Here is a 15278-nt window from a genome sequence, read left to right on the forward strand (position 1 = left end):
GATTAAAGGGTGGTACTGACTCAGTTTTTCCGGGAATATTTTATGTGTGTGGTAAAAATGTCTATTAGAGATTGCCTACCTTCTGGGTTTCCCTTGTTTTGTATAATAATATTAGAGATTGCCTGCACATTGGTATGGGTATTGTTACATGGGGATTGTCTTTCCAAAAGCATACCACACAGATAAAACTCATGGAACAAATGGGAAAATGGCTAGATTAACACGAAACAAAAGAGGAGCTAGTTTTACTAAAATAGTAGGTGATGTAATCGGAGCATTGATACCTTCAGTGGGTGTTATCCTTAACATCACAATATCGGCATGATTCATTTATAATCCCCATTGCTTTATTTCTATCAGATTTAGTTCTTGTATTAACACCACTGGAGTTACATCACACTGGTTTACAGGGTTGGCACATGTGTGACATTACAAAGTGGTATAGCACATAGAGGTTTTAATCCTCATTTGTTTACCCACATTCGGTTACTAAGACCACTGTGACTTCCACACTTTTGTTTTTCTCTCTTGTCATCCTGTTCTTCCTTTAGTTTCTTCTTCTTTTTTGTGCTGGACATGGGACTCTCCTTATACATCAACCGTTTGTGATACATTGCATTATATGTAATTTACACATTGAAAACTCCTTTGTTCACAGAATACTTCCCCTGAGGAAGGGACTAGTATGTCCCGAAATGCATTGGGCTTCGTGACAGCTATGCACCGATTAACACGAGAACTGTAAAGCAAGGAAAAACTGAATTGAAGAACTTGTATTGTACAGAATGATTTACTGTTTAATAACATTTTCTTGGAAAAAGATAACGTGGATTCAGTATGTTTTTGCATTGAATGTAAAAAGTTAGTTTATTTATCATAGAACATTTTGTTCAGCAGGAACAGTGCACATCTCAATCAGGGTTGTATCCTGTAGGTCCTTTAGTTTTATCAATGTGTGAAGTCAACACACGATGGTAGTGTAGCACCCTTGGTTTAGAATCATTAATCTAGATTAACATTGAATCTTTGAGTGTGCCTCTGTCTCCTTAGATATGTTAGCCTTAATTCACACAAAATTAGAAAATTGTCCTCAGCGGTTGATCGTTTATCAATGGATACTGCTGGAGGATTCTTAATGATTGAAACTGAAATGGTTTCCATAAGGTCTATGGTTTTACAAAATAGACTTGCCCTTGATGTAATATTGGCGAAAGAGGGGAGAGTCTGGACTATGCTGAAAATTCAACAGACTTGTACCTATATCCCAGACTAAGGAAAGAATCTAGAGGTATATATTAAGAATATTACTGATTTACATAAGGATCTGTCTAAACTGAAAGTTGTCGGTGCTTGGGAGAAACTTGGTAAGGGTTTCTCTCCAGTTGGTAGTCTGGTTTCTAACTTCAGTAACAGTTAGTTGGGAAAAATACTAACACCAATAATTGCAGTGGCTACAGGAATGCTAATATTGAAAATGATATATAAATGTTGTAGATGCAAGAAAGGAATATTAGATATTAGACTTAAGAGCTAAGAAAAGAAAAAGAGAAGATATTGAACTTGAAAGAGAACTTGAAAGAGAAATTACTATGAAATAGTAAATGATATAGATGAAATAAGAATGAAACAAAAGAAAACAACAGCTTTGTAAATAAAATACGATGACAATCAGATTTTTGGGTTCGTTTTTTTTATGGTTGCAATCGCCATCAAAGGGGGGATTGATGGAGCACGTTTTTCACTAAACAAAACCTACTCAGATTGAACCTCTTATTGTGCAAAATAATCATTAGAAAGCTAACTGTGTGTTACTAATTGAGTTTGATTTAAACTGCGCATGCGTAAATGTGAACGCGTTTAAAGAAAACCTGGGGTAGTCCGCAAACCTGTACATGATTAATGCAGAAACTAAGGACTAAAGGGCTGCAAGTTTAATAATCACAATAATGCTATTGAATTTTGTGCAAACCATTAGTATTGATAAGCTAAACACTTTAGAAATAGACTCGTGACATAATGGATTTCACGTTGTTTGTCTTAACTAGAAAATGGCTTTTTCTGTGCTGGAGAGAAAGGCTTCAGAAAAATCTAGTTTGCAGTATTAACCACAGTGTGAGGAAGTGAGAGTGCTTCCTCTGGAAGTGGACATGCGGACAGAAAAAGTTACAGTAAAGTGAACGAAATGTGAACATGCTGCGGAAGAGAAAGATACCAAGGCCTGTGAATGACGTATTGAGTTTGGACAAGAGTGTGTTTGAAAAACTGAATTTGCTTGTAGTGGTGTGACCAAGACACCCCTTGTATTAGCTAAATAGAATCCTTAGTTAGTTGGGTTGGATAGAGTAGGGGCTGGATTAGTGTGAATTTGGGGTATAATTATATCTAGTAAGTAGGTGGGGTTAGACGGCGTATTCCTAACTTTGCGACAGGAGAGAGCTGTATCGCTATTTCCTATTCTTATGGGCTGGCTGATGATCTGCTGTTCCTGACTGTTAAACTTTGCATTTTTAAAACTTCTTTGAAGTGCCCTGCTACTCTCATGGCCAGAGGGTGGCATTTCTAATCTTAAAACTTGAATGATCGGTAAATCTACTCAATCTCTGATTTGCATAGTAATTTGCATATGTTTACTTTCTTTTTGTCTCTCTACCTATCCACTCTCTTATTATGCTTTTCATGAGATGTATACAGTTATTGATTGAAATGTAATGTACTTTTGGATGATTTACCCTGACTTGTGCTGTGTTGCGCTTAATGAGCATCGTATTATTTAGATAAAATTATTGTTATTAACGGAAAAAATGTCTGTTATTATGGTATGAATATAATCAAGGTATAGATACAAATTATTAATAACCAAATCCCTACCTTATTAAAAAGATCCATAATTTTGGCATAATACATAACTAGATAAGTTTTGAACTAAACTCATACAGTGTGGAGAGAGCTAGAAATTTGGGCTCAGTCTATGAATGATTTATCTAAGTTCCTGAAACGTTGGATCACTACCTGCTTGCCTACAAAGATTGAGCATCTGACCTATCATACTCATAAGCAGATAACGACCCACACACCAAGACTGAAACACAAGACTCACCCAATGTAGTCACACAGTTGTTATAGCAAGACCAGACCTACCCTACATATCATCAGAGAAAGGAAAATAAGTAACCACAGTCAGCCAACAAGAGTCTGTGAATCAAGTGACCAACATCGCCCTGAATGACGACTGTTGCTCTGCGGAAAAAATGTGTATCACAAATAGCATGGGTGGCTGAGATGAGAATGTCGAGGAACACCATAGAAGTAAGAGTGGATAAGAGGGTGCGTTGGATATTTGGCCAGCATGTGTTTATTTACTTCTTTCTGCTTCTGCTGCAGATGAGGCGGACCGGCCTCCTCCAGTTTCTCCAAGCAGAGGCTCCCACTGGAGAAATTCAGTTGGGTTTTGGTAAGCCTCTTCATTTTCTCTTCAGATATGTAAAACAATGCTACCCCCACCTTGACACAAATATGCTTGCCACACTTTTATGTCCTTGTTGGCATACATGTTTACAGTTGATCAATTGCTAATATACCTATACCAAACCCTGTTAACGATATGCTTGTATAAGTACAGTGACTTACCGTCAGACAAACGCATTCCCACACAAATTAAGGCATACATAGATGGTGCGTACATGCTAACATCCCCAAATTTACTGATGCATGCTAACACTCATTTATGTTGTAACACAATTTCGAGCACTCAAATATGTATTGCAAAATATCTACAAGTGTTCAACTACACATCAAAATAAACTTGCGTTTACCCTCAAAGACGTACCCACGCATGAAACACTTATTGTACTTGTTAACCTGTGTGTACCTGTAAAGTGCCAAAGTGGTATTGCACTAATATACACCCACAAATATTAATACATGCCATAATGTATTCAGGACTCTGTATTGGCACACAGTTTTGTCTAGAAAATGAAAAAATAAAAACCCACCACTTGTTCACATGCATCAATCCTTTGCATGCCGAAGCTCGTGTGTATCTTTGTATATGGTTATGCACAGGAATGCATATTTGTTAATCACAATATACATAATTTCTTACATGTTACTGCCCATGCAGTTACGAAAGCACATTCGTTCATTTTTGCTAAAACACATAGATGTATCATGGATGAGAACATGCTTGTATGTACCTTATACATGCTAACACATACACACCTTAAGGAGATGTTGAATTTTATTACCCTGCACTCTCGTGGACAGTTGCACATGCACACATCCTCCCACTCAAGTAGCAAATGTGTCCTTAGATAGACTTTTATGTCCCTGCCTCAGTCTTTCTTTCCGCTCTAATTACCTCACCTTTCCTCTTGTCTACCTCAGCTTTGTTCTTGTTGTTCATTTGCTGGTAATGCTCTACATTCCTTCTCTCTGTACTTTTCCCCATCTACAGGCTTCTGGGTCTCTGTAATAATTTTGCATACGTGATCATGCTTAGCGCAGCTCATGACATCCTCCAAAAGCAGGAAACAAATGGAACCACCCTGGTGAGTATAACATTTTCTGGTGCAGACAGTAGCGGGTGGCAAGTACGGCGATTTGAGGGGCGGGCAAATGGGTGGGTGCTTAAAATAAATACATAACTGAAATAAAATTAATGCATGAATGAAATAAATAAAAAGTTACTTACCGTGCTTGCTGCAGACATGTCCTCCTCGCTTCTGTCCTCCTCTTCCCTTAACCAATCCTAGTGCTGCTCTTAGGCTGTTAACCAGCATGAGAGAAGCACCAGGATTGGAAGGAGCAGCCTCTCTCGGTGCTCCAGTGGACACTAGAGGCCTGTGCAGGCTCTCAACCCAGGTGGGTTGAGAGGTTTATTGTGTGTATCGGCTGGCCAAAGTGACATGCGCACTATAAACTAGTGCACGGGGAGCCCACCAATGCTGCCCCTCGGTTCAGGGCGGGGTTGACGAAAATAAAGAATGCTAATTGTTAGGCCTGGCACCATTGGTGTGGGTCTCCCTTCCATTTTTTTGCTGTTGCCTCCTATGTTTTTGCTGGTCTGGATGCTTTGTGCACTTTGCCACTGCTATTCAGTGCCAAAGCGCAAGTGCTCCCTATTGTAAATTGTTCTAACGGATTATTGACTCCATGATTGGCTATTTGATTTACTTGTCAGACCCTAGTACAGTGCACCATGTGTGCCCAGGGCCTGTAAATCAAATGCTGCTGGTGGGCTTGCAGCACTGATTGTGCCACTCACAGAAGCAGCTTGTAAAATGTGGCTCAGGGAAAGGTAGAAAAACGAGTTTAGTAGGCCTGAACTCAGAATGTTAAAATGCATCTTTTAGTGTGGGTAATTTTTACATTCTGTGTTTGAAAATACCACTTTTAGAAAGTAGGTATTTTCTTGCCTAACAATCCAGTATGCCTCTGCTAGGTTTGTGTATTCCATGCCTGGTTTGTGAGTGACAGGGGGCTGGAGAGGGCCTTGGCTCCAGCAGTCTGATGGGTCAGGGCTGGGCTGCATTGAATAGAGAGTAGGGGGAGAAGATTTCCTTTCTCTTGCCTGAGCCTTCATAGAATAGAGAGTAGGGGGGAGGAGGTTTCCTTTCAGCTACCTGGGCCAGGTCTGCTTTCAACAATGCTGTCTCCACCTCCTGCCAGGAAGCTGCACCAGGGAGTACAGAACTGTTTTTTGCTGGGAGCAGGCATCCTCTGCCTTCAGAGAACAAAGAATTTTGCAGTATAAATATTGGGGGGGGGGGGTGGGGGGGGGCTTGCTCGAGATCAAGATGGCTGTCTGAGTCTTGAGCTCCGCAATTCCGGGCATTTATCCTTTAATTATCAGGCAGCTTGCCGCTATTACATAACTACTTACCACAGGTTCGGACGTCGGAACACTGCCGCAGAGTTATGGACTGTTCCCGAACTTCCCCGCCCCAGTGCTCACCGTGATATGGCCGGGCTCCGATGAAGACCCTCCAGGCCACTGATCCCCGGGCTCCCTAGCAGTGCGTGCAGAGTGAAGTACATGTGCGAGCAGTGGCAGGCCAACAAGAAAGACTGGCACCAGGACCCCGAGCTCCGACACCTGCAGTGGCCTGAGCGGCTTTGCCGGGGCACCGGGAGTGCAGGAAAGAGCCTAAGGCTGAAGCAAGGATGAAAGCAAGCGGGTGGAGAACCTCCAGGCCGCTGATCCCTGGCCTCCCTTGTAGTGGGGGGCGAAGCAACGTCAGCGAGCGTGCAGCAGCAGAACAGTAAGACTGTCCGGAATCCTGGGCCCCGATTTCTGCCGCCCGCAGTGACGTAAATAACACTCCCGGGGCACCTACAGCACTGGAGAGGGCCCCGGGCTGAAGTGCGGAGTTGGGCTCAAACGGCCACGACCGGCGGTATATGACCGCGTTTTTAATGAGTACTAAGGAGTGACCTGAGCTTGGGTACAAGTAGGGTAGAGCAACTGTAGCACCCACCTGCCTTGCGCTGAGGATAGCGCGGTAGCCCGTGATACGAGACAGGGCACCGCTTAAGAAGACTGCTGCCGGGGATGCAAGTGGCAATATCTGGTGAAGTCATCCCCTGAGAGGCACTGACACTGAGGGGACTGGGACCAGAAGACACAAAGCATTGCGACCCTCCACGATGGCAGGGGACTGCCAATTAGTGCGTGGGCGACTATTCAGTGCTGGGAAGGAGACAGCAGGACGGGGTCTATAATAGCGGCCCCACATCGCCCGTCAAGGAGGAAAGTAAGTGGTGAGGTGCAGAGCAATAATCTCAGTTAGAAGGTGCGGCGGGCTTGGCCGGTCCCCAGTGGGTACACAACTGCACCACCGGCCTGGTTCTTTGGAGGACGGTACAAAAGGGGTTGGTGATGGACAGAGCATCTGAATCAATCAAACACTCACACCCAGTCAAAAGATCTGGGTTTAATCTATCACGGTTCTTTAGCCCACTCTGCCACCCCAGTTTAGACATGGCTATATGCAAATCAGTCTGACCCTGTGCCTCATGGGAACAGTCCAGCCCGAACTGCCAAGCCATGTCTTCCCTGGACCGGAAACAAGCTACAGAGGGCCGGTTTCTGGCATTCCAGCCGTCCTCAGTCCGGCTTGCTTGAATCCAGTGGCAAAGTGAGCAAGGGACTCACGTCTGAGCATACCCTGCCACACTTATGGTGGCCAAAAGCGGTACAAAAGGGGGTGGTGATGGACGGAGCATCTGAATCAATCAAACACTCACTCTCAGTCAAAAGATCTGGGTTTAATCCATCACCGTTCTTTAGCCCACTCTGCCACTCCAGTTCAGACATGGCTATATGCAAATCAGTCTGACCCTGTGCCTCATGGGAACAGTCCAGCCCGAACTGCCAAGCTTGGTCTTCCCTGGACCGGAAACAAGCTACCGAGGACCGGTTTCTGGCATTCCAGCCGTCTTCAGCCCGGCTTACTTGAATCCAGTGGCAAAGTGAGCAAGGGACTTACGTCTGAGCATACCCTGCCACACTTATGGCTGCCAAAAGCGGTACAAAAGGGGGTGGTGATGGACGGAGCATCTGAATCAATCAAACATTCACACCCAGTCAAAAGATCTGGGTTTAATCCATCACCGTTCTTTAGCCCACTCTGCCCCCCCAGTTCAGACATGGCTATATGCAAATCAGTCTGACCCTGTGCCTCATGGGAACAGTCCAGCCCGAACTGCCAAATCATGTCTTCCCTGGACCGGAAACAAGCTTCCGAGGACCGGTTTCTGGCATTCCAGCCGTGAGTTCCTTGCTCACTTTGCCACTGGATTCATCAAGCCAGGCTGAAGACGGCTGGAATGCCAGAAACCGGTCCTCGGAAGCTTGTTTCCGGTCCAGGGAAGACATGGCTTGGCAGTTCGGGCTGGACTGTTCCCATGAGGCACAGGGTCAGACGGATTTCCATATAGCCATGTCTGAACTGGGGTGGCAGAGTGGGCTAAAGAACGGTGATGGATTAAACCCAGATCTTTTGACTGGGCGTGAGTGTATGATTGATTCAGATGCTCCGTCCATCACCACCCCCTTTTGTACCGCTTTTGGCCACCTTAAGTGTGGCAGGGTATGCTCAGACTTGAGTCCCTTGCTCACTTTGCCACTGGATTCAAGCAAGCCGGGCTGAAGACGGCTGGAATGCCAGAAACCGGTCCTCGGAAGCTTGTTTTCGGTCCAGGGTAGACATGGCTTGGCAGTTCGGGCTGGACTGTTCCCATGAGGCACAGGGTCAGACTGATTTGCATATAGCCATGTCTGAACTGGGGTGGCAGAGTGGGCTAAAGAACGGTGATGGATTAAACCCAGATCTTTTGACTGGGTGTGAGTGTTTGATTGATTCAGATGCTCCGTCCATCACCACCCCCTTTTGTACCGCTTTTGGCCACCATAATTGTGGCAGGGTATGCTCAGACGTGAGTCCCTTGCTCACTTTGCCACTGGATTCAAGCAAGCCGGGCTGACGACGACTGGAATGCCAGAAACCGGTCCTCGGAAGCTTGTTTCCGGTCCAGGGAAGACATGGCTTGGCAGTTCAGGCTGGACTGTTCCTCACTGGGCACCAAAATTGACGCCCTCTCATATCGGAAGGACAGAATGGGAGAAAGTCTGGAAAAGCACGCAGAGAGGTTGGACATGTCTAAACGGAGGCTCACAGAAGTCGAGGAGGTACAAACCACATTAGACCCTGACCATAAACAGCTTGGGAGGGTCATACGAGTATTACAAGATAAAGCAGAGGATTTGGAGGCCCGCTCGAGACGCTGCAACCTACGGATTACGGGGCTCCCGGAGACGACGCAAACCGGAAACATGGATCAATTTGTGGAGAAGCTGTTGACGAGCCTTTTGGGGGCAGAGGTCTTTTCCAACATGTTTGTAGTGGAGAGAGCGCACCGCTCCTTAGGACCCCGACCGGTGCCAGGAACCCCGCCACGCCCGATAATAGCAAAACTGTTAAACTACCGAGACAAAGATGCTGCTTTGCGGATGGCAAGGGACAAGCAAGAGCTGACATATGAGGGATCGTCTATATCACATTTCCCGGATTTCACCGCACGAGTGCAGGAGGCACGGAGACATTTGCACCCATGAAAAAACAGCTGCGGGACCTGGGCCTGGACTACGCCATGCTGTACCCGGCCAAACTTTGGGTAAACAAACAGGGGCGCTCCCACATTTTTACTGATCCGAAGGCGCTCCAGAAGGCCATGAAAGACTAGACCAAAGAAGATAGACGGAGCCCGGAACGACAACTTCTGGACGAGGCGGCTGGTGGGTCGTTGGAAGAGGAAAACTGAGACTCATTGCTTCGCACGGTGCTGATAAGTATCGCAGGGACCGGGGGAGAGGGGAACACAGGGAAATGTGTCATTATTGAAAATGTTGGTGAAGGTAGACCATCTTCAGTGGCCTTTCTTATCTATGTAATTGCACCGTTAGGGCCCGCTGAGGTTTAGAGGGCTGCTTTAGATATTAACTCAGGGATGTTATCTTAGCTGCAGCGCAAATCTCAGGGGTAGCAATTTTGAATGTAAGCCGCGGGAGAGGAACAAAGGTCTGACAGCGACATGCCACATATAGCGTTGGGGAGCCTATGTTGCGAGCTGCAGGCACTATAAGGCGGAATGTGGAGGTTGGGCCGAGAAAATACCTGTGTTTGGCAGCTAGAAGTAAATAGAGCAACCTCTACCTGCGAGTGTAAACACCTCCACAGTTAAATAAGTTGGGGGGGGGGGGGTTGCAAGGGATGTCTCGCGACCAAGTTGAGGGTGGTCTCCTGTGGGAGGGGGGAGGGTTGGGATGGGTAGGGGTAAAGTTGTTTTTGATGTTTGAGATGTCAATCGAGCTGATGTATGACGCACTCAACACTGGTACACCATATACGATAGGAAAACCAGTGACAAATGACAGACAGGATGGCCACAACTAGTAGAACTATTCCCCCAAGATCGACTGATTCCCTTAGAGCACTTTCATGGAACGTCAGGGGCCTCAATGACCACCTTAAGCTTCCTAGGGTGCTGAGCTGGCAAAACAGGCATGATATTGATGTTGCTTTACTCCAAGAGACGCACCTCCCGCTACACAGCCCAATGGTGCACCACAGGGGAATCTTGGGTAACAATAATGCCTCAGGCTTCTCAACCCATGCTAGAGGGGTTATGACATGGGTCAATCCCAGATCTGACTACACGATGCAACAGGTGACCGCGGATATGGGGGGTCGATTTGTGATCTCCAAATTACAGGGCAAGGGATTGGGATTGGTTATAGTGAATATCTATGGTGCAAACTTTGACTTCCTGGAGTTCTTTACAACTATGGCTAACACAATGGGGAGAGATGGGAGGATACCAATTCTTTGGGGTGGCGACTTCAACCTAGTTAGGAACCCTGAGTTAGACAGATCGGGGGCCCGGTGACAAGGCCTGCAGCGGCTGCCAAATCTATTGACAGCGTCATGATCAGTAAGGATCTCAAGGATGTGTGGAGGGAGATGCACCCACATGACAGTGGTTACACACATTACTCTGCATATCATAACCTACACACTGTATAGATTATTGGCTGGCGTCGTGTCTCATGTCTGGGATTTGCGCTGGTCAGGTCTTGCCTCGCACACTTTGTCCGACCACTCTCCGCTTTTACTGGTTTTGCAACACCCAAGAAAGTAATACCACCATTCATGTGGCGATTTCCACCCTATTCACTTCTAGATCCGGTCTTCAAAGAAGAGATGGCAGAAGCTATTGATGCATACTTTGCCACTAATATTGGCACTGTGGATAGTTTTCAGACGGTGTGGGAAGCTTTCAAGGTGTATATTAGGGGGGTGGCCATGACTAAACACTCGGGGTGCTTCACTCCATACGACAGAGGTTGACGACCTTGGAACGGGAAATAGGGGATCTGGAGGCACGACCGTTGGCAGGGAACGACGAGGAGGTTGCAGACGCTATGAAGGGTTTGCTGAAGAAGTATCAGGAAGCGGTGGATAGCGAAGTGAAGCATATGGGGAAATATACCACGGCTCGCACATATGGGGAGGGTGACAGGCCGGGATCGGTACTAGCCAAGATGTTAAAAGCCAGACGCAGTAAAACTTAGATAACGGCAATCCGCTCGGAAGGGGGCTAACTTCTTACGGAAGAAGGGGACATTGCACAAAGGTTCAAACAATACTATTCGGAGCTATACGCATCCCGCTTGTTGAACATGGATGACAACATTTTAGATTATCTGGAGCATATTAAGTTGCCCTTCCTCTCCCGATTCACATACACAGTTCTTCATGCACCTCAGAGGAAGAGATGCGATCACAGAAGCACTAGAAGGGATGCGGTCGGCCAGCACCCCTGGGACAGATGGTCTTACGGTCTGCTTTTACAAGGCCTTTATTAAATTACTGCTCGCCCATATATCAACGTTATTAGACGACCTATGCGTGACAGGTGAGATGCCACAAACCATGGCAGAAGCTATACTAGTGGCTATCCCAAAGCCGGGTAAGCCCCTGGAGGAATGCGGCTCTTATCGGCCGTTGTCTCTGCTAAATGTAGACACCAAGTTGTTCGCCAAAGTACTAGCCAACAGCCTGGACCTGCTAGCCCCGTAGCTGGCTGCACCGGAACAGGCAGGGTTTATCCCGGACAGGAACCTTACCTACAACTTGCAGACGGTATTTGGCACTATGCCGCATGTCCGACGGGACACGAAGGCTATTGCGATATTCCTGGATATGGAGAAGGCTTTCGACTCTGTGGAGTGGCCTTTTATGTGGCACGTGCTGACAAGGATGGGATTAGGTCCCGTTTTTTTGCAACTTATAGGAGCGTTGTACTATGCACCATCTGCCCGCATACGGCTGGGGAATATGGTTACAGGAACCATCCCTATCTCTAGAGGGACCCGGCAGGAATGCCCCTTGTCGCAGATGCTGTGCGCCTTGGTCGCTGAACCTCTGGCATGTGCGTTTCCGGAATATCCTGGTCACAGAGGTGTCCAATTCCCGACCTATAGTATAGTAGTCTCTACGCATGCGGACAACACATTGTTATATGTGAGGGACCAAGAAAGCAATCTGTCCCCGGTCCTCAGAGAGGTGGTACACTTCGGAGCATTATCGGGGTCAACGGTTAATTGGTCTAAATCCATAGCCTTCCCGCTCACCACAGCCACTACGCAATTCGAGATGGAATATCCTCTACAATGGACAGATGACTCGGTAAGTTACCTGGTCATCGGCATCGGGTTGCACATGGATTTGGAAATTGTGTTCCGCAAGAATTACGGTATGGGGGTAGCCAAAATAGAGGACGACGTCGAAACCTGGATTGGTCTGCCGCTGTCTCTCATCGGTCGGGTCTCGATCATGAAGATGGTGGTGTTACCCAGGTTCCTATTTCTGTTTGTAAATATCCTGATGGTGTTACCGCGCTGCTTTTTCGTCAGACTTAATAAAACATTAATATGACTGGCCTGGGCAGGCAGGCAGGCGCGGGTGCAATGGCGAGTGCTTACCCTTCCATACCATGTGGGAGGGCTTGGAGCGCCTGACTTGGAGTTATACTACAGAGCCGCACAGGGGGCGCTGGCACACAGCTGGATACATGGAGCGGAAGACGTTCCATACCTCCGGCTCGAGAGGTTATTCGCAGACCCTCTCCCACTACCAGCTGTTATCTTGGAACTGGTAGATCGTAGGACGGGGATACTGGATTCCCTCAATGCAACAAGGCACGCATGGCATTGGTTATTACAGCAGCAACCGAGGGCATTATTATACCCCTCGGAAATGCCAACAAATTGGATGGCCTGGCTTGCCCCTCTGTAGAGACGGAGGAGTCGTGCAAGCATTACATGCGTTAGCTACACATAAAGCAGGTGACTTGTTCCTGGGTGGTATCGCAAAGACGTGGGACGAGGCCACGGCTACAGTGGAAGCCCCTACAATGTTACAACATTTCCAGTTTCACAGAGTGCGCAAGGCGCTGCATCACCAACTAGGGGATGACATGGACGAACGCCCGGAGATGCGGGAACTGACGTAACTCATTAAAACTGAGTCCCCTCGGAAACTTGTCTCCAATATTTATAAGTTGGCAATGTCCCACAGAGCAAACCAGTATACGAAGGACAGATTGGCCTGGTAGTGCGACCTCAACGTGACGATAGACAATGCCATGTGATCTTATTGTTGTAACAACACGAAACGAATCTCATTACACTGTAGACACAGACTCATACATTTCAAATTCATCAACAGAGAGTATTACAGACCAGAAAGACTGCACAGATACGGGCTGAGAGAGGAGGCAAAGTGCGACCAATGTCATTCTCTGACAGCAGATTTCCTGCACTTGACGTTGAACTGCCCGGGAGTGTCTCAGTACTGGGGACAGGTATTTTGTGAGTTGAGCGCAATAGTGGGTTCGGAGGACCCCCCTGACCCGACTGTGGCACTATTGGGATATTCCAAAGCTCTACCGAAGGCAATTCGCAGACTGGTGGACACAAGCTTACTGATAGCAAAGCGCAGAGTTGATTTGTGCTGGATGAGGGGCCCCTTACCTACGATGTCCCAGTGGTCACAAGATATTCTTTATTGCTGTACGCAATCTGAAAACTTCAGTGAATTGCTTCCCCCCAGGAGTAGGCCGAAGGACTCTGGGGGCTATACACAACATACGTGAATAGTAAGGGGGGGGGAGACCACTGCAGAGACGACAACAGCAAATGAAGTAGAGACCGTTTCCCCCGTTTCTCAGTAGACGGCATCCTCTTTCGACACTGGACATACATACCTTGCGGTGCTGCGGGGGGCGTTTGGACTGACGGCACAGGTGCCTTGGATGGTAATTAGACGGTATCGGGGCTAACTACTAGGAGGCAATAGTTTTAGTGGGGCGACAATGGATAGGTTCAACGACCATAGGCTGAGTGCGAAGTAGGGGTCCTGATAGCGGCAGGCAGAGTTGACATCTCTTTGTTTGTTTAAAATTTGTGTAACGTTTCCGATTATTGGTGCACAGAGTACGCACCTGACACGAAGATGAGAGCTACAATTCTTAAATGTGACGCTGCCCTGCCTCCGGGATGTGGGCTAAGAAGCTGTGTAGAACGCTTAACATTGTCAAGCTGCCGGCCCCAGGGTTGTGGGCATTAAGCTGTGTAGTCCGGTGACAATTTTTAAATAAAGGTAAAAAAATAATAATATTATTGGGGCCCAGACCCGAGAACTTTAGATCACTTCTGGAAATCAAGACAAACCCTTTTGCCAAGGAAAGCAACCAAGGAAGCTGAAGGAGGAGACTGTCCCTGTGCTGTTGTCTGTTTGGGGGTTGGCCTGCAAAGGTTACTTATTGCCAAGGAAAAGAGAAAAGGAACTTTTGTTTGTACTTTTCCTATCATGAGGAATATCTCCAAGAGCTTGAAATTGAGCTTGCCTCCTGTTCTGAAGTCTCAGGGACACAAATACGTCACCACCAGCTCTCCCTGAATTCCCTTGCTGGGAATTCTACCTGCAGTGAGGTGCCTGCTGTTGTTGTGGGCCCTCTGGAGACTGCGTGTCACTGGAAGCTGAAAGCACGACGCAACGAGTAGGATGCATGTTGCCACTGTTCAGCGATGCAACAGTGAAGAAGCGTGCCGCATCACCGGAGAAGCTTGTCGAAGCTGCAGAAGTTGCAGTCGCATCACCGGAGAAGCTTATCAAGTTAATCGATTTCGCCGCACGGCCATCGGGCGTGTACTCATCGCATCCATGTTGTCCCAACGCATCAAACCCTCCATTTTGTCGCATCGCATCGAGGTGCCATCTTGTCTCATCGTAACCTAAACGCAGTAAGAAACTGACACATCACCTCCTCTCTTGTAAGGAACAGACGCTTCAACTCCCCTGCGCTGCAGTAAGGAACCGACGCATCACCTCCCCCGAAGCAAGGAACTGACGCATCACCTTCCCTGCGACCCTTTTGTTTGTTTTACGAGGCGCATCCAAGGTACTTTGGGAGTAAAGTGTTGCATTTACCATCTACATTGAACTAAGCTATTTCTACCATTTCTAAAGTCATATTCTTGATATTGTTTTGTGGATTTTTGTTGTTTTGTCTTGTGTTAAGTTCAGTAAAGATTACTTATTATTCTAAACTGGTGTGGTGTCCATTTGTAGTGTTTTCACTGTATTACGGTATGTGTTCACAAAGGCTTTGCAAACTGCCTCTGAGATAAGCCTGTCTGCTCGTGCCAAGCTACC

At 46.9% G+C, this 15278-nt stretch overlaps 1 protein-coding gene across 2 annotated transcripts in view; it reads left to right on the forward strand.

The window, feature by feature from the left end:
• CLN3 (CLN3 lysosomal/endosomal transmembrane protein, battenin) overlaps positions 1-15278 on the forward strand; it is a 936006-nt gene that overhangs the window by 99481 nt on the left and 821247 nt on the right. For both annotated transcript variants that reach the window (XM_086932190.1, XM_086932191.1), the window contains exons 2-3: positions 3382-3451; positions 4454-4547. In XM_086932190.1, coding sequence (XP_086788316.1) covers positions 3382-3451; positions 4454-4547 — 164 coding nt within the window. The remainder of the gene's footprint in view (positions 1-3381; positions 3452-4453; positions 4548-15278) is intronic.

Source organism: Lissotriton vulgaris, chromosome 7 (assembly GCF_964263255.1).
Source record: "Lissotriton vulgaris chromosome 7, aLisVul1.2, whole genome shotgun sequence".
Taxonomy (NCBI): Eukaryota; Metazoa; Chordata; class Amphibia; order Caudata; family Salamandridae; genus Lissotriton; species Lissotriton vulgaris.